This window comes from Miniopterus natalensis, chromosome 6 (assembly GCF_054644295.1).
Source record: "Miniopterus natalensis isolate mMinNat1 chromosome 6, mMinNat1.hap1, whole genome shotgun sequence".
Lineage (NCBI taxonomy): Eukaryota > Metazoa > Chordata > Mammalia > Chiroptera > Miniopteridae > Miniopterus > Miniopterus natalensis.
Genome location: NC_142086.1, coordinates 49,074,797 through 49,102,720, shown reverse-complemented (window position 1 = coordinate 49,102,720; position 27,924 = coordinate 49,074,797). Strand labels below are relative to the sequence as shown.

Genomic DNA, 27,924 nt, shown 5'->3' with positions numbered 1-27,924 from the left:
CAGAATACCAGGAATGATGGCATGGTTAACTTGTCAAGCACTGCTGAGGAGTCAAGTAAAAATAATAAATAAAGAAATTAATGGGACGAGTCCACTGGACTTAAGAAGGAGGCTGCTAATTACCTTGGCAAGGGTAGTTTCAGTAGGCTAGCAGGTGTAGGATGCAGACTAGATGATGAGTGCGCGGGAGGTGGGCTGAATTTTCATAGCACTCTTTGAAGAAATAATTTGACTGTGAAGTAGACACGTGTGGCAGGAGAGAAATGTGTGTTCTGTTTTGTTTTCTGCTTTTGCTTAAAGTGCTTATCTAAATCCTTCAATGAAACGTGGGGAGACACACTCATACACTGCTGATAAGATTATAAACTGTCAACCTATTCAAAGGTCAATAACACAGTACTAATAAAAATTAAAAATTCTAGATGCCTTTTGACTGAGCAATTCCACTTCTGCACATTTAACCTCCAAGTTTATATATTTGTCCTTCTTAATGAAGTGTACAAAGATTTGCAATACAGCACTTCTTATAATAGCAAGACACTGGAAACAACCTAAATATCCATTCAAAGGGGATTAAATTATGGAAAAGTCCACAAAATGGAATACTCATCCCACAAAGCTCATATAACTTTGACATGCAAACCTCTCAATGACATACAACAAAGGAAAATTAAGTGTGATCTCACTCATGCAAACAGAAGCAAAAAATCCTAAACAAAATCATAGCACACCAAATCCAGAGAGTATTAAAAAAATGCATCATCACCAATTGGGTTTATTGAATGCAGTGTTAGTTCAACATTTAAATACCAATCAACTAACTATAATTCCCCACATTCTCTAGGGAGAAAAACTGTGACCATTTCAGTAACTGTAGAAAAAGCATTAGGTAAAATTAATCATCTATTTATGGTAACAACACTATAGAAAAAAGCTTCCACAACCTTATGAACAGTATATACCAGAAACCCAGCCCACAATATATCCAATGGTAAAATATTAGGAGCATTCCCTTTAGAGTCAGGGACAAGACAAGCATATCACTACCATTACAACCAACATTACCAAGGTTAATAGACATGAAAAATACATACAAGGCATAAGTAGTGAAAAATCAGAAACAAAACATTTGTCATTATTTATAGATGATGACTATCTAAAACAGAAAAGCCCAGAGAATCTAAAAATATTTAGAATAAACTTTGACAAGGCTGCTGTATATGAGATGAATATACAAGACAACTGTACTTTTAGTGGGCTTAACTGCTGTATTTACATTCTCTACAGTAATATACCACTCTTGTTATTTGTACCTGGAATGTACCACCCCACCTCCAATCTTTGGTTCACCATTTCTCATTCCCATACACTAAAAGACATGTACATAACAGCCCTGTTAACACAGGGAAAAGAAATAACCCAATTATTTAATGATGAAAAATGGAGAAGTGAATTAAACTATAATCCTATAGTGGAATACTATATAGCAGTGAAAATGAAATGCATTTATCAGCATGGACGAATTTTATAAACAACGTTGATGGGACAAAAGCAAGCCACAGAAAAATACAGATAGCAAGACACCATTTTCATAAAGTTCAAAAGCAAGCAAAATTATCTTTTATGACTTCATACCTATATAAGTGTATAATGAAAAAGACAATGAGGTAAAAAATTAGAATAGTGGTTCTCTCAGGGTGTTTGGAAAAAGGTACACAATACTGCCTTAATGGTGTTGGTAATGGTACCTTTTTAAGGTTTGATAATAGACTCATGGGTGTTATTTTGTTACTATTATACTTAACAACTTAAATATGGATACATACTCTTTTGTATAAAACAAGTATTTCATCATTCTTAAAGTTTTTAATGAAAAAAAGTATGGAGAACTCAATGGACAGTGAAGAAGAGGCAGTATGTGTAGACTACTCAAGAACTATGTTGGTAAGGTACAGATAAATAACAGAATCAAAGCTTTTTATTTTTAAAGACCAAGGGACATTCGTTTGTAGAAAAAGGGAAATGGAACCAAAAGCAAACAGAAGAAACAGGAAAGAAAAATAAAATAGCAAGTAGAGTCAATAAAAGCTACTGTTTTGTTTTTATTCTTTATAGGGTATCTTTGGGTTAATATAACTGTATCTTAGAAAATTCAGAAAGAAGAGATCCTGGAAAAAAGAAATGCAGACACAGTTGAGTCTCTTTCCCCCGTAGCACAAAAGGGATAGATTTTAAGCCATAGCAAACATCCAGAAGTCTCACTTGGCTGTGTAAATTTCATGTAATACTAATGTGTCATTTTCTGTTACTGTCCCAGAGACTATCACTCCTCAGACAACCAGCAATAATTGATGTGCTTAAATTAAGCCTTACCTGAAGAACCTGGTCAATAGAGGCAACTGGATGCAACATGATGAATAATATGAAAACATACAAAATAGTCACAGACAAAACAAAAAGATCTGAAAAAGTAAAACAATTAAATTAGTATGTTCCTTTATATAAAAAACCATATAATAACAACTGGTGCGCTGTCAAGCCTAAATTTGGTTCTGAATACTGAATACTGCTATTTAGGTTGATGAAGTATATAAAGTAGGCTCTATGTTACTTCCTAGAGTATGATACATCATTCTGGACCAAAGGAATCATTTATGTGATGCGAAAATAAACAGCATTTAAAAAAATAAGACCTTTACGATCATTTGTATTTCTCCCACACAGACAGCTACTTTGTAAGATAATCAAGCTAATAATAACTCACAAATAAGAGACTAGACTATGTATTGCAAAACGAGGTTATCATTTAAACATGTATGCAATGACAATTATTGTTGATTGTAAAAATGCTGAATATTTATTCTCAGTATTAGGTATGTTATAATCCTAAATAGAGATATTCTAAGTTGAATGTAAGTATATTTCTGTTAAGCAAGTCTCACTTTTTTATTGACTTTTTCCGTGAAAATGTTTCCACAGAAGGTGTTAGCTAAAACCTAAAAACTGAGTTGATTTACTATGTTAAATGTGGACTACCCCTATGGCTTGCTGTGATAGCTAGGAATGGTAAATCCCACCCAGTAGTACTTTGTACCATTTTCCCAACTCCAAAAACAAAACTTCCTGCTCATGGCCCTCTAGTTAACTGTGTGCATACATGCATGCATGTATACAAGCATATCTTTACATAATGAGCCATGAGAGAGGCTCAGAAATTTCCCAACTATATTGATAGTCCTCAACTTTTCTTCCCTTTTTTCTTGGGTCTGAATATTTATTTACAAGTTCCTCCTTGAGGTCAGCTTCAAACTCAAACTTTATTAAGACCATATATAACCAAAACTTTATCATGAAGTCTTCAGATTAGGTACAGGAGTCAACAACCTATTTTATAGACTGTAAATGAGGGGGTCTCAACAGTATTATTAAATGTGGGAATCATTTGTAAATATAAACTTTATTAATATGTCAGTTCAAAATTACAGGACAATATTTATTGTTCAATAAAAACAATATTATGTGTTATATATACATATTATATTATTTTGTAATATATAAGTTATATAGTCATTCAAATAGTTATTATTAGCATCAGTTAAAGAAAAAGTGTTTAGAAAATTCCAGTTGGAAGTACACAAACACACAAACTAAAAAAATAATAATAATCAGAAAAATGACAAAAAGAAATGTCAGAATACAAATGCCAAAGAGAAATGTGGAGACAGAAGTTTTGTTTCAATAAAGTAACAGACCATATTGAATGTTTTTCAAATCCTATTGCATTTTCACAAACTATAAGCAAAAATAGATTTGCAATCTAGTTCCTGGCATGTTGCAAGAAGAAAAAATTTACTCAGGCTCAGAAACTTCTTACATCTACCTCAACACTTTTTCTCAAATTTTCATGTCTTTCTCCTAGAGCAACCCCTTTGATCACACCTCTAAAACTCTGCCAAGATCTCCACGTGAAGGAGAAAATAATGGAACCTTTCCTCTGTTCAGCCAGAGGAGAAAAAGAGGCACTATTCAAAGGAATTTGACAGAAGAGGTAGGTGGCTGGCAGATTTAAATAACCACCCAAATGAAAAGAACAATACGGATTTCAACCAAGAATGGAAAAATCAGGTATTCATTTTGGAAAGGTAACAGTTTCTAGTGGATTGTGCTCTCAGCCCCTGGCTTGTCCTGGCCTTGTCAGTAATTTCTTAGTGATCCTATTGAATTACAAGCAGTACTCTTCACCAGAAGAGAGCTAGCAAAACAAATTCTGTGCTGGTGATTAAGGGACACGGAGAATGTTCCTCAAGTTAAAGGTTTAGATTGTTTTAGATTCTGCCACAAACCTACGTAAACAAACGCTAGCAAGTCATTCTGAGTCAAATTATTTTAACTATAAAATGGGGATATAATGAGGATCCCATAGGAAAGAGATTTAAGTACATAAAATGCAATATAATAGGTAAACTCAAATTATTATTAAATATATCTCAGCTTATGGTATAACAGATTTGTTAATGACACCAGATCCTTTTGATGGAATATTACACCACAGTAAGGCACCATAAAGGATTTCCTTCATACTCCCTTTTTTTATTCAAAAATAAAACCTTATATAGAATGAAAAAGCCCACAAATCACGTGGCAGAAGAGACTTAACTTCAGGTGGAGAATACACTATGCAGTATGCAGATCACGTGTTATAGATCTGTGCACTTGAAACCTGTATGGTTTTATTAGCCAATGTCACCCCAGTAAATAAAAATAAACAAATAAAAATTTTAAAAAATGCTATGGCAGATAATAAGTCTACCAGGCACAACTCTCCATTCTACTGGCCCCTCCTTCAGGATGCAAAGGTGACAGAAGGAAAGAAGTCCAAGTGAGCACTGGCTATACCCATGTCAAAAACGAAGAGCAGACAACTGTGCTGTGCAGACCCCAAAAGGAGAGTATTACAATTGATGAACCTGTTCCTGCTTCTAATTCTAACTCTGCAATGGGCTGTAAAAATAAAAGTTGGAGCAAGAAGTAATCAGATGTGAAAACCAGGAATGTTTAGAACTGGTGGCTTTAATTTTAAACTTAGGGTGGCAGCTACCAGGAGAATAAAATAAGACAGTAAACATCTAAATCACTAGGTTTATTCTATTTGTGAATATCTTTTACTTAGAAAAGACAGTTTCAATTCTACTCTTCTTCCATTATTTTTAAAGAAGGTAAGCAGGATGGGAATCAGAGTAAATGCCAAACTTACAATTCTTGTAGCAAGGTTGCCTGAAAGGTTTTCCTTTTGAAAAGGCAATTGCCACTATGAGGTACTGAAAACTGGAGATAAAAAACACTGTGGTATTTTCATAATTTTGTATATTATGTGGATCATCTTCAGTTTCATTGTACGAATGTGAGGAATTTCCATATAGGCTTCCTGTTGTATTACAAGCACTAAAACACACAAAAAATTTTTATGTTACTAAACACAATACCAATTTCCCAAAAGAAACAAATTTTACCTTAAGTGCCTTGAATCACTATCATAAAATAAATAGAAATGAGGTATATAGAAAAAGATCCAACAATGTTAAGGTTAAGATATATAAAACAGGTAGATGAACATTAAGAGTTTTTTCACCTTAGTCATATTCCAATCAGTTAAAAACTTAGAAGAAACTTCATTAATTAATAAACCCCTCTCGCTTTTTAAATTTTGGGAGAAATTTTAGCATAGTGAAGGTAAACAGACCTTGGGTTTGACCTTACCTCTACCACTTTTTAGCTATAACTGAGAAAATATTATTTCATTTTGGAGCCCGTGTCCTGACCTATAAGTGTGGATATCACCTGCTCATTCAGAGGGTTACTGTGGGGAACAAGTAAGAAAGGGTATGTAAATGCCCAGCAATGCACTTGGCATTGAGATGGCCCTCAACATTCTCCAGCTATGGCTCTACTTCTAGGTGGGCAAGACTGTCAAACATACATAGGACTAAGTATAATAGTCTCCAATATCCATTATTAAAACATCAGCTATAATAAGCACAGTTAAGCAATAACAAAATGTTAATCTGCTACAAACCTGGAAAGATTCTTCAGAACAACCCCATCTATTCCTTTTCATACCCAGTGTTTATATGTACATATAAGCAAACAATAATACTAAGTTTCTAAAACTTTAAAGACAAGTAACCTCTTTCAATCAAGCAAACTAAATGTTTGGATCTAGAAATTTAAATCTACGAAATTACCGTAAGAATAGTTTATGTTTAATTAATTAAAATATTATCATGATTTGTTAACTGTAGAACACTCTACCCATAAACAAATAATACTTTTTAAAAAAAAATTTAGGGGAGATATTAACCAAAGAACTTATATGCATAACCCATGGACACAGATAGCGTGCTGAAGGCCTGGGGGTGGGGGAGGAAGGGGGGGCAATGGGGAAATAAAAGGGGACATCTGCAATACTTTCAACAATAAAGATAAATTAAAAAAAAAAAAAAATTAGGTTTTATGCCGTGACCGGTGTGGCTCAGTTGGTTGAGCGTCATCCCATGCACCAAAAGTTCACTGGTTCAATTCCCTGTCAGAGCACATGCCCAGGTTGCAGGTTTGGTCCCCACAACTGGGGTGTATAGTATAGGAGGCAACCAATCAACGTTTCTCTCTCACAATGATGTTTCTCCCTCTCTCTTCCTCCCTCCCTCTCTCTAAAAAATCAATAAAAACATTTAAAAATCAATAAAGACAATAAAAAAGAATTTAGGTTTTAAAATGTCATTTCCTAAACTGGGATTAGAAAAGTTAGAAGCACCAACATTCTAAGTTTAGAAGAGACTCTAGTGATTAATTTCAACTTTCTTGATTTTACAGGTAAGGAAAGCAAGGCTCAGTAGCAAATTAACAAACTGATCCAACGTCCCATCTTGGTAGTGATTATTAAGATCTTGCCAGACTATCTTCCTATTCTTAAGTGTTTAATCAAGCTACATGCAAAATTTCTATACAAATATTTATATTTATTTTTACATGCATGTATGTCACACACACTTAGCACAGATTTTTAAATGGATTGACCAGCTTACTCTGAATGTGGATTCCATTCTTCATACCAAGGCTGCTGCTTGACCCAAAAAAACCCCCAAGATTGAAATCCAATGCAGATGATGATCTGAGACAAAACGGAGAAGAGAAGGGCCCCCGATATGAGACCTGAAGGTGGTCGTTGTGACACAAGTTCCTTCCAGGCAGGATTTAAACTCACTACATTAAAAAGAAAAACATGGAAGGTTTGCAGCTAAATTAACTTGTCACTATAAAATACATAAGCAGATTCATCAGGAACTTTAAAAATGTGTTTTTGTCTAACAAATCTTTAATATGAAAAATATCTGAAAACCAAGCCAAATGTCCATAAATAATCTGTAAACAATTAAGGTTTTTCCAAAAATGATTCAGGAGTACTTTTTAAATTATTCTACTGAAATTAGGAAACACTAGAATACTAAATATAAGCATATAAACTAAGATTAATCACCACCCTATCTATATGTTTAACTAAGAACTTATTTCTAAATCTTTAATTGCCAAACTACAGTTTAAATAATACAGCCCAGACAGCGTGGCTCAGCAGCTGAGTGTCACCCAATGATCCAGGAGATTGCAGTTCGATTCCCGGTCAGGGCATATGCCTGGGTTGCGATTTGATCCCCAGTAGGGAACGTGCAGGAGGCAGCCAATCAATGGCTCTCTCATCATTGATGTTTTTATCTCTTTCTCCCTTCCTCTCTCTGAAATCAATAAAGACATATTAAAAAAAATTATTAAAAAAAAGTAATACAGCCCGGCCGGGCGTGGCTCAGCGGTTGAGCATCGACCTAGGATCCAGGTGATCAGGGTTCGATTCCCGGTCAGGGCACATGCCCGGGTTGCAGGCTCAATCCCCACTCAGGGCGTGCAGGAGGCAGCTGATCAATGACTCACTCATCATTGATGCTTCTCTCTCTCTCTCCCTCTCCTTTCCTCGCTCTGAAATCAATAAAGATATATTGAGGAAAAAAAAAAAAAGTAATACAAATTTCTTCCTCTTAAGGCGACATTAACAAAGGTTTGAAGCAATATAAACATAACAGTAACATAAAAAAAGGCTTTGTTTATTAAGGTGGTATCCACTGAGTTTCTCCACTGTAAAGTTTCTATTTTTTTCTCTGTACATAAATAATTTGTATACTAAGGCTATGTAAAACTCTTGTTCCTCATCAAACTTTCATTCACTAGTTTTTTGGGGTTTTTTGAGGAGGGGGTAAGAGGGAGAGAAAGGAAGAGAAACATTGATTGGTTGCCTCCTATACTTGTCCTGATTGGGATTGAACCCACAACCCTTTTTAGGTGTATGGACTGAGACACCCAGCCAGGATTCAATCGCTAATTTTAGCATCCATTAAAGACTGTCTAGATCCTTAATAAACTGATGAACAGAATAGATATAATGACATGGAAGCATGGATCAGACTGATGAATCTCAGAGGGATGGAGGAACGCAGGTGGGTGGAGGGGGAGAGATTAACCAAAGAATTTATATGCAGATATGCACAACCCAAGGACACGGACAACGGTGTGGAGAGGGATTGGGAAGGGGGGTGGAACGAGGTGGAACGGGTCAATGGGGAGAAAAAGGGACATCTGTAATGTTTTAAATAAAAAAAAACAAAACAAAACAGACTGTCTATGACATATTATAGAACTGTACACCTAAAACCTATATGATTTTATTAACCAATGTCACCCCAATAAATTCAATGAAAAAGAAAAAAAATGGTCTAAATAAGTCATTCTCAACCAAAATGATTTTGCCCCTCAGGAAACACTTGACAATGTATGGAACTACTTTTGGTTGTGACAACTGGGAAAGTGTTACTGGCATCTAGTTGGGGAGAGACCAGAGATGCTGGTAAGAACCCTACAATGCACAGAATAGTCCCCCCCAACAACAAAGACTTATTTGGCCTAAAATGTCAATAAAACTAGACAGGATTTTCCAAGGTTTAAGTCCATCATTCCATTCATTCACTTACTTGTTCATTCATTCCCTGTCTGCCTGCCAGTAAGGACTTGCAAATTTTTATTTGATTAAATGGGTCAGATCCCATTACCATCATTATTTATTTTGGTGTGAACATCACCAACACCAGGACAAACCAATACCTTGTGTCTCCTTATACGATATACCAAAAAGACACACTGTCACGTTTGTGTTATTCCTGCAAAGAATTCACAAGAGTATAACAAGAATACATCAGACAAAGCCTGGTATATCTTCTTTCATAAAAGTCAACGTCAAGAGACCCCACAAAAGGTTGATGCAACATTCCAGCTTAAAGAACACTAAAGAGACATAATTATATGAAGTTTGTGAGCCCTGACTAGATCCTGGGCACAGGGACTAGAGAAAAAGATGGGTATAAAGGACATTATTGGGACATATGACAAAACCTGAATACCAGCTGTGGATTAGATAATATTGTATCGGTGTTAAATTTCCTGATTTTTATAACTGTGTTTAATAGTATAAGAGAATGGCTTTGTTTTTAGGCAATATTTTCTAAAATACTCAGAGGCAAAGGGGTATGATAACACAAACTTATTCTCAAATATTCCAGAAGAGTGGAGAGAGAATAAAGTAAATGGGGCAAAACATAGGCAGCTGGTAATAAAAGGGAATATTCACAGGAAATCTGGAGAGGTATGCACAGTTACAACTGTTGATATAAATTTACCAAAGTTTAATAAGTCACATTAGAATTTCATACGCTTTGAAATCAGTAACAAAACAAAATACTCACTTGTAAATACCACTACCAAAATGATTGCCAGATCAATGAAGAGAAACTGGAAGTCTCCTAGGTTACTTAAGACCTACAGAAGTAATTTTAAAAAATATAATTAGTTCTTAGGAACAATTTTTATACCAGTTTCTCCTGGTTTTAGCGCCCCCCCCCCCAATAATTACTACTAAATGACACTTGGACCTGCTTACAAAGTGAAATACATTTGCCTTTTGAATCAGTGAAATATAACATATTTGCAAACATTCAATGTAATACATTAGTATAAAAGGCATCTCCTAACAATTTATTCAATAAAAATCTTTTAAAAGTTTTTCTGGGAAAAGGAAAACACAAACTGTTACTCACAATATTCAATATTCTTGAAAATTAGTATCTTGAAGCTTCCTTAATATCTAACAACATCCCTCCTGATACTTTCTACAAATGATGAAAAGGTATAGTTTCACCAAGACTCCTTAGGATGTCACCAGTGTTCACTTAGAACTATATCTAAAGTGAGATCACTTCTAATATAAAATCTGATGGAGTACCACTGTTTATTTTTCTCCAAATCCCTAATTTCCTACAACTATTGCTATAACATCTTTTCTCATTCTGGCCTTTTCCTATAAATGTATAGCAAAGTTAATTACAGTTCTGAACTATGTCACATCTTGGCATTTGGCAGAATTCTAAAAAAGACGTCCAATCTGTGCTAAAGGCAAAAAAGAATACAATCATCTTTTATTCACAAGGTTCAGCCACAGCTGTCGGCCTTAAAGAAAATGTTATTCCAGATTAATGAGATTTTTCAATCTGCTACACGAAACATAGTAAACTAAAAAAAAAAATGTATGCCCTACCCGGTATGGCTCGGTGGTTAGAGCATCGACCTCAGACTGAAGGGTCTCAGGTTCGATTTCCGGTCAAGGGCACGTACCTCGGTTGCAGGCTTGATCCCTGGCCCCAGTCAGGGTGCATGCGGGAGGCAACCAATGGATGTATCTCTCTCACATCCATGTTTCTCTCTCTGTGTCTCTCCCCTTCCCTTCTACTCTCTAAAAAAATCAGTGGAAAAAATATTCTCGGGTGAGGATTAACAACAACAAAACTTATAACTGCTATTTATGTAAGCTCCATAATTAATGCATGCATTCAAAATCAAACATGTACGCTCATATCTTAATTTAAATGTCTTAACACTAAGTGCCATCTCTGTAGCAGTATCAGTACTCACGGAATACAGTAGAGTAACACTGAAGTACTGTATAATGCTGTACAAAGCCATAAATTTAAACACACAAAAGGAAGTCATTAAAGCAGCACGGCCTTCCCTGTGAAAACAAATGTTGGCATGTGAATAAAGGCATTTTAAACCCCTCCTCCAAGCCACAGTTATATCTTGACAGGCGAACATAAACATTCAACAGCTACAATAAAGCACATTTCTACTCAAAGAATTAAGCCAAAGTCGAATTAGAAAAGATGAGGCGAAACAATCAATCTGATGCTAATTAGTAACAGATTAAATATACCAAAAAAACCCATGAAAACAAATTCATATTACTTTCCATGATAATTTTTTTCTGTATTTATTATTATTAAAGCAAGCTACAAAGAGACAACAGGAAATTTTTCCATATGTCCCACCTGATAAGGTTTGGCACACAGGAAATACTAGGAGTTTTGGAGGTAAAGGGCGATGCCACTGAAGCCTCAAGCTCTGACAAGGAAATGCCTCCGTGTGCCCTCTTCAGAGCCTAAAAGTTTGAAAAAGGAAACTGGTTACATTTTGTGAATGTGACTCAGGCTAGAGAAAGAACTTTAAATCACAAAAATTATACTTACACCACAATCATTTGCACCATCACCACACATCCCAACAAAGTAACTAGGAAACAAAAATTATGTTAAGATTTTGATTAATTTCTTAAAATACACAATATTTCACTTAAGATTTCACTAATGCTGTATTACGGAGAGCTAAGAAACCAAGATTCCCCCAGTGAAACAAATGAATCTTTTTATTACAATGACCACAGGCATGTTGCTTTGTACCAGCCGGAATGTCAAATGACCTAGGTATTGTCCTATTTCTGTCACAAGATGGACAAATCAGTTTATCATTTTAACATCTCAATTTCCTAATATTTAGAGCAAAGTACATGGGCTTGTATAATCTTTAGCACACTTTTAAGGCTATCAGTAAAGAGTTCTCCCTTAAAAGCTTGAAACATAATTATTTACTAAAACTATAAAGTCATTTCTATCCAAGATGAATGAACTCTACCTCATAGATATTACCTGGAAAAGAAACTGTGGATATTGTACTTTAGCTGCAAGAACCTACATGAGCAAATAGACATTTAAAGTTATCGCCTACCTATCATACAGGGGACAATATATACATGAAATACTGGTTATTTTCTGGGTTTGAAAATGAACTACAATTCATTAAAACACACACACCATCAATACTTACTCTACATTTTGCAATGCTTCTACTAATTGTGTCTTCTGATCGGGTGCCATACGAGCAAACACAGTGCCATGCAACATCAACTGGAAAAAATACGAGTTTCTTTAAAATACTGTTTATAATATATTCATGTGAACACATACATAAACAGAAATCACTAACCTTGGGAACAAGGTCTTGAAAATGCTCCAGTATCACTGAAAATGATTTTCCATTCATTGCAAAATGATAACGAGACACCTGAAGATCTTCTAAGCTATCATGGGCCAATTTAATTGGAATAGCCTGTGTATACAACATCCAGAACAATAGTTAGGCACCCAAACCAAGTATCACTACCCTATTTTAAATATATTTGATCCAAAACTAAGTTCTTTCATTTGACATTTTACACAAGACACTGAAAGTTTAACATTTACTGAAAGTAAAGGGAAATTCAATTTTAAGGGGCTCTATGTTTATTTAAAAAAAAAAACTTAAGGGAGGTTAAGTGTCAGCTTCAATTTGAAATGATCCATGAATTGAGTATTATGGCCCACCTGCATCATTTATAACTACTTTTAAAATAGGATAAATCATTAAGATTCTTGTATTTTAAAACTGTACTTCTCATCTTTGTCTAAGTACCAAAATTTAAAACATTGAGATTCCTGGGCCTAATGAATCAGAAGCCCAGGCTTCTGTTTTTGTTTACTTTCTGTTTTGTTAAATCTTAATGCACCACATTTTATTTTTTTAGACTAAATTAAAACAAGCAAGTTTCAAATGGGAAAAATTCATCTTGACATTACCTCTGAGTCCACTGCTGATGAATTACTGCACTGTGTTAGGGTGTCAGCATAATGCCAATTTATCTTGGCAACTTTCCCATCCTTTGGAGGTAATGCTTCAGCAATAATAACTTTATCCTGAGGTAGTATCATTCCACAGTCTCTGGCCACAGAGAGAGCAGTCAACATGTTGTCACCTAATTTTCAAAATGTTGAAAATACATTAAAATTAAAATAAAAACATAAATGGATTAACCAACAAGGACTTATTGAGAATCTACTATAGTAGTCCCCATGACTGGGCTGGGCAAAATGAAGATAATGTATGATCTTTACTTTTGGAATTTAAAAATAATAAAATCAGGGCACACTTACCAAAGGAAGCCTCAAATAATTCAAGCATATATATACTAAATAGAACATTCTCACCCACAATTTTTAAAATCAAATACATTCTCAATCTTTTTTATTTTAATCCTCACCTGAGGATGTGCTTTTAACTGATTTGAGGTGGGGGAGAGAGAGAGACAGGCTGCCTCCCGTACGCGCCCCAATGGAGGATCAAACCAGCAACGTTTTGATGCACAGGACAACCCTCCAACCAACTGAGCCACCCAGCCAGAGCCACTGTCAATCTTTTTGAGTCATACACTAGTACTACCCACTCAACACTTGCCACAGTGCTACATACAGAGTAGGTGCTCAATAAATATTTGTTGAAATAACCTAGGAGTGACTGGTGATCTGTTTCAGAAAACTAGTATCAGAGGAAAAAAGAATGAGCTACAAAAGCAAGATTACAAAAAACTAAAAGATAAGCAAGGTAATAAGAATACAATTTGTATAAGATGTAAAGAGAGGCAACACAGACAACTTCTCAGCCATGAGAAAGAAAGAAGAGCAGCACTATAAGGACAGGTTCAAGAGAAGAAAATTAGCTTACAGGAGAAGCCGGCAAAGGTCTTGGGAGCCCACTGCTATCAGAACTGAAGGGCAATATTATTTTCCCCCCAACTCCCACACACTATTTCCCAGGGTGTCTTCTGGTGACTAGACAGACCCCTTAAGACAACAAAACCATAGTCAGTCATGGAAGAGAAAGAGGGGGAAGAGACACAGAGATGAAAAGTGCTTAGAAGCGGTCACTAAAACCAAGAATTGCTAGGATGCTAATCAATTTAGTTACTTGAGATGTATATTAATAATTATGCTATTAGATGAATCTCAGAGTCTAAAACATAAAAATGTGCTCAGGCCTTTACCATATAAGTCTTACTGAACACATAAATGCTATAAAGTGAATATCTTAATTTTGATTACTTACTAAGAAAAAAATCACTTAGAGCTGCCACAATTTCAAACAGCTAAGGAATGGCAATTATCTAATATTATCAACAGTACAATAACACCAGGAGAATCATTCCGCTATAGTAAAAAAGAAAAAAACAAACCAAAAAATGGCTACTTCCACTTTTATGCTGATTCAAGAGATTATAATAAATGTACTATCTTATACATAAAAATGTAATTCTAACAATATCTATTAATCATTTTCTGTGCATGTGGCAGAGTTCTGAAAATTGTAGAAAACCCCAAAATAACTAAAGATACTCTTAACCCTCAAGAATCTCATATTCTAGTAGAGAAAACAAATCTACAAATAACTAACACAAGGCAAGGTACAATAAGTGCTATAAGAAATATCCGATTAAAGAGAAATAAAAAGGAGCAGAGTTTAAATTTTTATACTGTGCCCTCTACTACCTTACTATACTTTCTAGAAACAGAATTTGTTAGACTTCAAAAGAATATTGCCAAATTCGCTTATACCTTGATAAATATTCAGAGCTAAAACAGGGCAACGTAGGATGGAGCCATTATATAATACGCTTTTATAACCAACTGATCATTCGTCAGTATTATATATCTTGAACTCTAAGGGTCGCACCCAATTTTTTCTGTGTCACTTTATAAAGTCTAACCTGTGACCATGACAGTGCGAATGTTGGCTTTATGCAAATCTTCAAGTACTGCAGGAGTTTCTTGCTTTAATTTGTTTTGCATTATAATCAATCCCATAAAATCCATGTTGTTTTCAATGGCATCTCTGTAGAAAAAGAATTTTAAATACATAATGGTTTAGTCAAGCGAACAGGCTATTCTCTCTTTATATTGATAAAGCAATTTTAAATATCTAAAAATTAGGAATTTTATATGCAGAATAAGCCACATATGTGTGTGTTTATGAGTTTAGTATAACAAAAAAAATTTAAACCTGGAAAAACAATTCCCAAGAAATACATTTTAAAATTAAATTTTACCTTTTGAAATGCAGGAACAGAAGGAACATTTGGAGATGCATAGTTGGCTCTTCATATCCCTAAGGGGGTCCTGGAACCAATCCCTATCAAGGGACCTTTGTAATACACTAAGTACTTGTACTACTACGGAATGTTCACCATGTACCCTATTCACCAAATGAGCAAGCATAGATAAATCTACTTTTTACTGTCCCCCATACAACATACACTAACTTAAATGTTAAGAGAAAAGGAAAAAAACTGTCCCATAAGCACATTTGATACAATTATACTAGATTCATTATCAAGTTTTTGATGAATTTTATAAAACTCTTGATCAAATTCTTGATCCTTGAAGTGTGATCTAAGAAGCACTAGAAATCCAACCAGGAGATCTACTTGGAAGCCAGAGATAAGATTTTAGAATATTCATATTCAATACTTAAAGACGCTATTCCTTCAAATAGTGGAGTATCTACAATGCACCAACTACTATGGTAATCACTGGGATGTCAAAGATGAAAAGGCATGATCTCTACTCTTCAATATGCTTTTGTGGGGAAACAGACATGTAGGCAAAGAGATGCATACAAAAATAATATGCACTTCAGCACTATAATGGACATGAAATCTGTTCAGTGATAGTTGTGTTAAGAAATCTCAAGCTACCAAAACTAAATCCCAGAAAAAGGAAGGGGGCTTGAGATTAGGGACCAAAATTTCACACTTGCAATAACTGAGTGGTTTTTCTACACAAAATTTGACAATAAAGGTCCTTTACATAGCTATAAACCTAAACATTTTTGAAATATAATTTAGAACAATGGATGTTAAAGGCATTAAAGAATAGTTAGAAAACTTAATACAAATGATATTGTTGGTGTTAACAGGAGAAACAAGCCTTGAAACCTGAAAATGCATTTCAAAGTGCAAAGCTCAACAAATGTGAAACTACTGGGTCAAGAACGCTGCAGCTATTTTCCTATGAGGTACTAGCAGTTTCTGGATGCAGCTGGTTTCCTAACTTTCCTATGATATAGGTCATGGAAACTATGCCCTCTAATTAATGAATAGCACAAAATTTCATTCGAGATATAAAGGTTCAAGCTGTTAAGAGAAATGCCAAAACCTATTCCCAGAAGGTAGAACGGACACACATGGGTCTCAGTTGAAGGATGAAGATGAAGGGGAGCCCGTGGGCAGGGGGGTAATAGAGAGGAACAGGGTATTCTGGGCAGAAGGAATAGCCTACCCAAGGGCATGGAAGGATGTCTGACTACAACAGGCTCAAGAACTACAGGCAATTCAACAGTTAGTCTTTAGGAAGGAAATGGCAAAAGGTGAAGCTGTAGAGAAAAAAATAGCCTAATATGCCCCTCACAGGAATCAGGATATAACATTTTAAATTTTGGCTCCCAATCATGTATACGCATCAGGTCATTTGGTTTTCACTCTTTTTGAAAACATTCATGCTTAGACCACACCCTTCAAATATTGTTTTATAATTAGAATTCCTAATTAGTTTTTTCCTTTTAGTTAATCTGGCTATCTACTCTACTCCTTTAGTTCTCACTCAGAAAACATGATTGCACTATAAACACTTTTTAATTAATGTGCCCGAAATAATTAAGAGAAGTTCTAATAGTCCATAATTTAACTACTGCTCTATGGTGAGTATTATATTATTTGCACTATTTAAACATGAACTTATGCACATGAAGAAATATTTCTTCAGGCCAAATTCCTAGAACTACACTTGCTAGGTCAAATTACATAAGCGAATTATAATGTTCTCTAGAATTTACAATAGTGTAGTAGCAATACGTTGTCAGAATTTTCTCAAACCTTCCCTAATACTTGCTATTACCAATCTTTCCAATTTTGCCAACCTTAGGAGAAATGTGATGTCACAGTGTGGTTTTATTTTGTAGTTCCCCAAGAACTGAAGTGTCTTATCATTTTCATGTGTTCACTGGCCATTTGTATGTCTTTTTTCTGATATTTATCTGTTTGCATCATTTGTCCATTTAAAAACTATGTTTTGTTTTCTTTCCTGATGCATCTCTCTGATTATGAACCCGTCCAGGTGATAGGAAGCCATTTATAAGAATTTCAGGTAGAAGACTGGTCTTACATCTGAATGTTAAAAAGTTCTCTCTGGAGGCAGTGTGGAACACAGACTAAAGAAAGAAAGACTAGAAAAAAGAGCTGATTCCCTGAATTAGAGACAATAGCTGTGGAGATGGAGGAAAAGGCTATTTCAAAGGCAGAATCAGGAGGAGAGCTAATGAATAAATATTCATTTCTGCTTGCTTACAAATGCCAGGTATACCATGACAGATTCCTAAAAAAAATGTTATCCTCAAAGGGTAGGTCTATATCCGTTAGTGAAAGTGACAATCCTTGAAGGTAAAAGCCGTATCTATACATGGATGTAAACGTGATGCTGATAATACCATTAGAACTTTGGGGTAGAGGGTGATTGCATATTGTGATTCATGATACTCTGACTAAATAAGTACTGGTTCCAACCACTAGGCAAAAGCAAGTTGATAATTTGGAAAAATAAACTTCTGTAGAATTAGGTTTACTAAAACATAATTACGTTCCTAGAAAATGCATGACACACGGCAGGGACTCAATAAGTATTTAACAAATAAATTGAAAATAGTTCCAAAGAGCTGTATTTTTATCTCAATCAACTAAAACAAGTATTGCATTATGTATATTTGCACACATTCAATAAATATTTAATAAATACCCAACTACATACAAATTATTATATGTGACATATAAACATAAATAACGTATCAAAAAACTGTAGAAAAATCATTTATCAGCCTTACCTGCTAATATTCTGTACTTTATGCCATGTCAGTTTTGACTCCAATTTTCTGTGCGCAAGAGCAATTACACGGAAGCCCTGTTTAGTGTAATCTTCTAAAACATTTTCAAAATCAACAGGAACTTTAAAAGGAAAAAAGAAATATTATTGTTAGAATTGTTAATATAAGCCTATACAAATATTAGAATTTTATTCAAAGCCCAGTTGGCTCCTTACCTGTTTCAGGTTTACAAAGACTGGCAATGACCTCAGGTGCTCCTTTCATGTAGGCATCCATTTTTTTATCCCCTAGCACCCTTGCAACCACACTCATACGTTGCAAAGCAGAAGAAAATGGGAATTGGCGAACAATCCCTATCTCATAAATAGCCTGTATAAGGTCAAAAGAGGCACAAGGCACTTACTCTTCTTTAAGAATTAAAACAAATATACTCAGGTAACAAGTAAACATTCTTTACTTACTGGAAGTTCAAACAGCTCCTAAAAACAAAACAAAAAGAATAAAGAAATAGTACCGATTAAGTCCATTAACATACTCAAGATAAAAAACAACTATGCATCCACAAAACATTATTTAGAAAACAGCAAGAAACTTTTATTATTTCAAGTCATGTTTCAAGATTGCTTCTCCTCTGCCTCCCATTTTTAAAAAGTATATTCTTGAATATTTTCAAATATTCTGCTATCCTAAAAATATATTAAGTACTAAAATAAACTACAGGAAACATATTTTAAAATTCACCTAAAAATAAAGCCTCTCACATATTCTTTTTATTAAACTCTAGGAATATAGTTGCAATTTAAAGAGATTAATCACCATGCCATCATATTATCTAAATCACAGGGCACTGAGCTGCTTCAGTAAATGGGAAGAAAAAGTAACGCTACTGAGAAATAAACCTCAGTGTTTTACAAAAAATACCTGCAATGCCCCAAGTGTAGTTGCTAATAAACACAGTTAAAATAGTCACATCTGCCTGAGAGTTAAAGGATATGTGATTTCATCTTCTAGTTATATTTCAAAGTGAGGCTTGAATGTGGGCATCAACAGTATAATCCAGCTTAAAGTGATTTCATACCATTTCCTGGTCTCCTGCAGGTGTAGGTTCAGGAAGTAGTTGCTTCGGAGGACGAACCACAGTTGGCATAATTCGATTATGAAGCGCTGTTTCCTCTTCAGTTGCTTCTTCCAGAATCTGAAAGGAAAATATTCAACATACTACTTCATAAAATTTAATTCACCGGTTCCATTTTTAAATGAAACACTATAGCTATTTTCAGTGACGTTAAAAAAAAATTAGTGTCCAAAAAAATAAATGAGCACTACTAGATTATTAACATAAATAAAACCAAATGTAAACACAGCTGGTTAAAGTCCTAGCAACTCATGGGAGAGAAGAGGAAGAGGTTAGAAGCAGAATAAAGAAATAGAAAAAACTTCTCTAATTTTGCTTCTATCACCCAGGGCTTCCTTTCTGCTAAAAGGAATGTGTTCAAAACAATATGGAACTCAGACATGGTTAGCAGAACCAAAGGATCGGGAACACACTGAGGTCCAAAGATTGGAGCTTATAGTTTCTGTTTGAACTCTTCTAGTTGGGATACTAGTAACCTGACCCCTTAAAATTTATTTTAAATACCCTTTTTTGTTTTTGGTAAAAAATTCAAATAAGAACTTGTACTGAAAATACACATACATGAAAAACAAACTAATTTGACAACAACTGGATGAACCATGGAGGAAAATGACAGGGAAGGGAACTATGCCCAATTAGCCAATTTTATACCCTTCTCAGACGCCCTTGAACATCTCCGAAATTAGGAGGCCTCTCACAGGGAATCAATCACACCGAACAGCAATCGTGCTCAGTTATGTGAAAACATTCCACTGATCCTTTCTGGTAAGACCAAGCATCAAAGCATCCAAGTCAATAAAACATGCTATTACACAAATTTACTTATTTAACCCATTTTTAAAATTCTACAAACAAAAAAACACTAAAGTCTACAGAAAATCTATTCAGTTGGGGAGAAGTTTTAGAGAACACAAAAAATGAATCAGTCCTATTTTACTTTACTCTCTACAAATGAAGTGGGCCTCCTTTAAGAAATTAAATTAGATGGCAGAACATTTATCTACTCATTCATCTCCTTCCCTTTCAAAATATCAACAAAACACACATACACAAAATAAACCTGTAAAAGTAAACAAAAAGGAAAGCAGGGAGAGGAGATTTCCAGTAAGGAGACAAAAGGCAAAACCAAAATGTACTGATGAATAGAGCGATGAAGGAGACAGGAGCTCAGAATAAACACAAAAGGACATTCAGGAGAGGCGGGAGCATTTCTGATCAGCCAGAAAGCTGAGCTAAGCCAAAAACCAAAAACCAAAAACCAAGATCAGGGAGTAATTCCTAGAGATACAGACTGCTATCTGAGAAGAGGAAGGGCTCTAATGTGAGAGTAAACATTCCAGAGCAAAGCCCTGCCTGTGCAAGCACTTGGGGTATGTGAGGAATTCAACCTAACTCTGTTCCTCTGACACTGAGGACTGCCTGCTGATGAGAACCCACCCTTGACAGAACACACAAGCTCCCCCTAGTCAGCCTTCCTATTCAGGGGAAATGCTTTTCAAGAAAACAGTTTTACATACCAACAGGCAAGGATAAAAACCTTACTGCAACTACCCAGAGTTATCAAATCAGACCTTTATTCTTAAATATGAAAGTATTATTGTTATATCATGCAAACCAAAAGCATGAAGGAAAATTAAGGGTAAGAAAGAAAACAAAAAACAATAATGACCCAGAAAACATACATCATTCAGAAGCCAGAAGGGAACTTCAAAAACAAAACTATTTTTGCATCTATAAAAGAAATGAATGCTGTGAAATGATTAACAACCAAAGAACATAAGCAAACACACAGAGAATAAAATTATCAATAGCTGCCCTGGATGGTGCGGCTCAGTTGAGTGTCACCTCATGCACCAAGAGGTCGTGGGTTTGATTCCCAGTCAGGGCACATGCCCAGGTTGCAGTCTCGATCCCCAGTACCGGGTGTGCAGGAGGCAGCCAATCGATGTTTCTCTCTCTCTCTCTCTAAAGTCAATAAAAACATATTTAAAAATTAAAATAAAAAAATTAAATTATCAATGGCAGAACATATAGAAGGAACAAACAAACACAAACCTCTGCGTGTGTGTAAGGACACAGGAAGGAGAACAGGGGGACAAAGAACACTGAAGATATATCACTACTCTATACTTTTTACCTGACCAACAAATTGTGATGCTGAAGATCATCTTACTGACTCAGGCTTACTGCCTCGAATTGCTGATAGCTGATTACTATTATACACATAAAGCAGGGGCCTGAGCAAGCCATCCTTTATTAAAGGCGTTTAAGTCAGTTAATATAACTAAAACAGACTTTTTTTTTTTTACACAATTAAAATGATCTCTCCAGTGATGCACCTTTAGAAATTACAGTTTCTTTCAAAACAATCAGCAGAAACAATCTTTCTGCAAGGTTAATTTTTACTCTATTTTCCTAAAGTTACTTATGCTTTAAAATATTAAACTTACCCATCCGATGGCTTCAAACATTTTCAAATCAAGTGGATCACCAGAAAGCACTCCTTCAATTTTTGTGAGTGAATGGCAAGTAGCCATACAAGCAACAAACTGAGACTTTACCAACATCTCATTGCAAACATTTTCTTCTGGCAAAAGAAAACTAAATAGAAAATGTACTGAATTAGATTCATGAATTCCAAGACTCAAAACAATATTCTAACAATATTCAGGTTTTGTCATTTACAAAAAATGTTTTTATTTCTGCCCTGGCCAGCGAGGCTTACTGGACAGAGTGTCACCCTGCACACCAGAGGGTCTTGGGTTTGATTCCCAGTCAAGGACACATATGTGGGCTGCAGGTTCGATCCCCACCCCGGTGGGTGCGTGCAGGAGGCAACCAATCGATGTGTCTCTCACATCGATGTTTTTCTCTCTCCCTCTCCCTTCCTTCCCCCTCCCTTCCACTCTCTCTGAAAATCAATGGAAAAAACATCCTTAGGTGAGGATTAAAAAAAAAAAAGTTTGCATTTCTTCATATTTTTACCTATAGTTTTAGGAATTCAAAAACATTTTCTCCCATGACTAAACATGACTAAAATACAGTATTATCTTAGATTTATCTAATATTTATCTAATATTTATCAGTATTATCTTATTATTATCTTAGATTCTGAATAACTAGGCCAGACATAACACTGTAGAAAACACTAAATACTAAATAATAATTAAGACTCCTGCCCATGGACATATGGTAGATTAGAATACATAAAGACTCTCTTACAAAAACATAAAATGAATGTGTAACACATAATCTTTTAAATGTAAAACTGAGCTCATATAAAACAAACAGAAATTTTCAAGTGCCAGAAATAGAGGGGAAGGAAAATCAGGAGTATGAACTTGAACAGATGCTGTGACTACTTGGGAAGATGGAGGAAGGGAGAGCCTTCTTAGGGAGCCGCCTAACGACTTGAGTTTTAATACCCACACAGGAAAAGGAGACAAAGTCTGAGCTACAGACAAGGTGGGGACTTGAAACTAAGATAGCCAGTGCTCTTTAAGAGCTACATCCTTGAAAAAAACAGCACACTAGAAAAAAAATTTATGCACAGACCCAAAGGTATAACTAATAAGCTTCTCTCTCCCCATCCCCTAGCCCACCTCCCAAAGTTCAAGAAAATAATATCTGTAAATTTACTGTGCACTAGGCACTGTTCTAAAACTTTAAATATATTTGACTCATCTCATCCTCACACCATAGAAGGTGTTTCATTATCCCCATTTTAAAGATGATAAAACTGAAGCAGAGTGGTTAAGTAACTTGCCAAGGTTACCCAGCACATAGGTGATACCAAGGATTCAACCAAAGGTCTGGTTTCAGGGCCTAAATTCCGAACCACTGCACTACTCGGGATGGGATTTGGATTTTACCATATATATTCTACTGAAAATTCCCAGGTTATGAAAGTAACATTAAAGTTTGTCTGGCACCATTGATACCACTCTTAGCCAAGCTCTTGGCCAAGCAAGGTCAAAGCTCTCAAGAGAAGAGCTCCCACAACACAGCCACAAAGCAGGGAGTCTCACAGGACAATCCTGCTAAGAATGAGTTCATAATTTAAAAATGCACCAGGAAACAATTCTCACTAGTCAACAGACACAAAAAATACAGAGTAAGAATCCCATAAATTTCAGATAACAGAACGGAAGTCTAAAAAAATGCAAAAAGGCATTTTAAATTAAAGACTTAGAAAAAGAACAAGACACCATGTGAGGAGAAAAGGAGAGCCAGATTCAGAAAGAACCAAATGAAGTTTCTTGTCCATTTTATGATTATGATTTCCAGATGAAGAGAAAATAAGAATAGGGGATAGGCCATAATGGAACAGAAAGTGACTGAAAATTTTCCAGAATTTATGAAAAGCATAAATCCTTGGAATCAAGAAGCAAAATGAGTCCTGCATAAATAAAAAGATGGTGAAACTGCAGAAATCAAACACAAAGAAATATTTTTAAAACAACAAAGGAGAAAAAACATTACTAAAGAGACTATGACTTCTCAACAGCAATAACAAAAGGAGTCAGCAGAAATAAAATAACATCTTCAAAGTTCTGAGAGAACACAACTGTCAACCTAAACATCTATACTGTTACAGCATCATTCAAGAGCAACAGTGAAACTAAGAATTACTAATGAATATAGTTACAGAAGATGGCAATTTAATCCACAGGAATGGGATATAAGAAGCAATAGTTAGCAAAGATATTTGTAAAACCTAGATAAATCTCAGCATGTAGATGGTAGAAAACCAAAATCATAATCTATGCAACAAATATATATATATATATATATATATATATATATATATATATATATATATATATATATATATATATATATGAGAGAAGGAAGGGAAATAATCAAAGTAAAAATATTCTATAGTCCGTGGGTTGTTTGGAGGAGTTTAAAAACAAATAAAGATACCCATGAACTTTAGACTCAATATGAATTATTAATAATTTAAGCATAAGTATTAAAGATTAGGATGCATAAATTCTGAGAAAAATATAAAATATATGAAAATGTGTATGAATATATCTGAAATCACAATAAATGTGAACATAATGGCATGGAAAGATTGAGAAGTAAAGACCTTGGGAAGTAAAAGATCAAGAACATACACAAAGCAAAATTAAGCAAAAGAAAGCTGGTGTGTAACTATATAAAAATGTCAGGTGAAATACAATTTAAGGCAAGATGCATTACTGGGGATAAGTAAGGTTGCAATGTGACAACCTATTTACCAAGAAGATGTAACAACTCTGAAATTGCATGAGTCAAACAATAGTCAATCAAACTCCCATAGACTTTTGAGAGAGAAAAATGACATGAACACAACTATAGCAGTAAAATGTGTAAGTATCAAAAGACAGCAAAAAACAAAGTAAAAAGGAGAGAGAGATTGGTGGAATATTTTTGCAATGCACAGTACTGAAAAAATTACCATCCAGAAAATACAAAGAACTTCTAACAAATGAATAAAATAAAGACTAACAACACAATAGAAAAAGTAGGCTATAAACTGACAATACACAGAAGAATGTGAAAATATGCCCAGCTTTGTAAGTAATGAAGAAAGTCCAAACAAAACCACAATAAAATATCATTTCACATATATCCATTTGGCAAAAATTACAAGTCTGACAATACCAAGTTTGGCAAGGATGTAGAGGAAAAGAATCTCTTACCCACTGAGGGAGAATGAGCTAGCACCACCATCACTCAGAGAGCAATGGGGCAATACCTACTTAGCCTGCAGCCATGCCTATGCTGTAGCCATATATATATATATATATGTAAGATGTCCCAGTGCTGACATTTTTAGGAAGCAAAGTTTACTGAAATTCAATTACATGCTCGCAAGGAGTCATGTATAAGAATGCTAACTGCAACACTGTTTGTGAAAGTTGAAGGTAAAAGGGAGGGAGAAAAACAAAACTGTCCTTTAGCAGAAGAACAGATACTATGGTTTAATCATATAATGAAATACGACACAACATCTAAGATTAATAAATTAGATCTATACATATCAACACTGATAAATCTTCAAAACAATGTTAAGCAGCAAAAAAGCAGCAAAAACACTTACAGGGTATTAATTGTGCATATTTTTTGATAGATATAAAAACATTCAGATAATAATAGAACACAACTGTAGAATGATGACTGCAGTCGGGAAAGGGGTAGATTAAAACCTTAGCAATATGTGTAATATTTTAAATCTTTTAAAAGATCTGAAGCAAATACAACCAAGTGTCAACTGTTTAATCTTCATGGTGGGTATACAAGCTGTCTGTTATATGTTTGAATGTTTCATATATTAAAATATTTATTAAAAATCAGCTAACAAATAATCAAGCCTAGCTAATATTTACCGCGTATTTTCCACTCGTTGAATCCCCCAAAGATCTAAACCATCTTCAGTAAGAGTTCCAGTCTAAAAAAAGTACATATACAAAACATGAATAATGCCTCCAAAAACAAACATCATGAAAAGCTATGCTACATATATATAATGGAGTACTATATAGCTGTAAACATACAAACAAACAAACAAAGGAAACAGTAAGATTTCCATATACTGATAGAGAATAACTTCCAGGACAAACAGTTAAAGTGGGGAAAAGGGTGCAGAACACTCCTTATGGTACGGCATATGTGTACATCTGTATATTTATGTGCATATATTATTAAAAAGAAAATTTTAGGACATTTTTTGAGAAAAGCAGGGAAATTTGAATATGAACTGGATTTTAGATAATACTAAGGAATTGTTAATTTTGTTAAGTGTAGTAAGCAGTTATAACAGTATTGTGGTAATGTTTTTTAAAAACATCTAGAGATGCATACTGAGGGATATGGGTGAACTAATGCCTGATGCTGCCACCTTCAAAATGAGGGACTAAACGAAGACCAACAGAATGCTAATAACTGTTAAATCTGGGTAATGGGTACGTGAGGGTTTATTATATTTGATCCTTTTTGCACTTCTGTGTCTGCTTAAAAATTTTACTAGTAATATTTCCAAAAAAGAAAAGCATAAGTGAAATTTTCTAAACATTGAATATGAAATTTAGTCTTGGGATATAATCTTTTTTTTAACAAAATATTTGTTAAAAATTATTTTGTTATCTTTAGATGGTAAGCACACAATGCAATATATAGATGATGTATTATAGAACTGTACACTTGAAACTTATATAATATCTTATTAACCAATGTCAACCCAATAAATTTAATAAGAAGTAAAATAAAAATAAAATGCAAAAAAATATTGACTCCTATTTTTTCCTTTAATGATGAAGATGCATAAAAATCAAATTCTTGTATCAGTTACCCAAGTTTAATTCTCAAAATAAAACTTTCAGAAAAAATTTCAGTTGAGAAAAGGCGAGCCCTCTGTAAAAGGTAAAGTATATTTCACACAAGTACAAAATTTATTTTCATATCAAATAGAAAAATCGGTGACCATTATTTTGAAACATGTTCAATAAATCATAAAGCTAACACTGAACACATACTTAATAGCAAAAATTCCAGTAAATATATCTGTATGGAGCCTATTCTATTAAAAACATGAAAGATCAGAAAAAGCCTTTACTACTACTACTAGTATAAGACATAATTCTGGATATGAATGATTAGACACTGCAGGTTTGGGCAAATAAGCAATATTCAAAGTATTAAAAATTGAAAAAATGAGAATATACAAAAATAATACATATGCCAAGTAAGTTGGAAAAGAGGAACATTAAGGACTCTGTAAATTGGTTGATAAAGAATATAGAAAACATATATCTAAGTATTTAAAATCTACAAAGTAACCTTTGAGAATGATTATGAAACTGAACTAACCTTGTCAAAGCAAACAAGATTCAGCTGTCCACATATATTTATCCTCTGGGGACTGATGCAGAAAATACCAATTTTTTTCAGTCTTCTTTGGGCATACACAATACCAGCAGTCATTGCAGCAGGAAGCGCAGGCGGCACAGTAATTGTAATGATATCAAGAGATTCGATAATTATTACTCCAACCTCTACCTATAATTCACACAAAAATAAGTGTCAGACCCCCAATATTGACTAATCTAGTAAGGGTATTTCTTTAGTGAAAAATCTATAAACCATTCTCAATTTTATTTATAATAAGTATATGTATATATAAATACATCTATTAGCCCTTTATAATCTTTTCCCTTTAGAGATTCTGCAAAATAGAAAACTCAAACAATTGTTAATGGACTGTGGAATGACAGCTATTTTTAACGGAAGTTCTCATTTTAATATCTCTACATACTTTACAAACTACACACTTCAAAGTTCAACAAACATTTGTCAGATATTGACTCTTACTACAAGCACTGTACTGTACCAGTCTCTACAGGGGATAGAAAAGAGAAATTTGATAAGGCCCCTTAGAAGTGCCTGCAATTAAGTAATAGCAAATAATTTTAATGCTGTATATCCCAGAAGTCAAACAAAAAGAGAAAATAAAGCTTTTGAAATGTGGTTGTCCCTCCTTTTTTTAAGTAACAAGAGAGCAAGTGAAAGACCACCTAAACCAA

At 34.5% G+C, this 27,924-nt stretch overlaps 1 protein-coding gene across 5 annotated transcripts in view; it reads right to left on the bottom strand.

Moving 5' to 3' along the window:
• Nucleotides 1–27,924, bottom strand: part of ATP13A3 (ATPase 13A3) — a 78,583-nt gene that overhangs the window by 13,922 nt on the left and 36,737 nt on the right. For 4 of the 5 annotated variants that reach the window (XM_087818235.1, XM_087818238.1, XM_087818237.1 and 1 more), the window contains 18 exons: nt 27,212–27,400; nt 25,732–25,793; nt 21,805–21,955; nt 19,298–19,414; nt 18,681–18,698; nt 18,435–18,588; nt 18,220–18,340; nt 15,056–15,180; nt 13,095–13,270; nt 12,466–12,588; nt 12,307–12,386; nt 11,673–11,715; nt 11,475–11,584; nt 11,062–11,158; nt 9,840–9,912; nt 7,083–7,260; nt 5,255–5,442; nt 2,374–2,462 (listed from right to left, as the gene is read on the bottom strand). In XM_087818235.1, coding sequence (XP_087674361.1) covers nt 2,374–2,462; nt 5,255–5,442; nt 7,083–7,260; nt 9,840–9,912; nt 11,062–11,158; nt 11,475–11,584; nt 11,673–11,715; nt 12,307–12,386; nt 12,466–12,588; nt 13,095–13,270; nt 15,056–15,180; nt 18,220–18,340; nt 18,435–18,588; nt 18,681–18,698; nt 19,298–19,414; nt 21,805–21,955; nt 25,732–25,793; nt 27,212–27,400 — 2,094 coding nt within the window. The remainder of the gene's footprint in view (nt 1–2,373; nt 2,463–5,254; nt 5,443–7,082; nt 7,261–9,839; nt 9,913–11,061; nt 11,159–11,474; nt 11,585–11,672; nt 11,716–12,306; nt 12,387–12,465; nt 12,589–13,094; nt 13,271–15,055; nt 15,181–18,219; nt 18,341–18,434; nt 18,589–18,680; nt 18,699–19,297; nt 19,415–21,804; nt 21,956–25,731; nt 25,794–27,211; nt 27,401–27,924) is intronic. The other variant, XM_087818239.1, reaches the window with a different exon arrangement.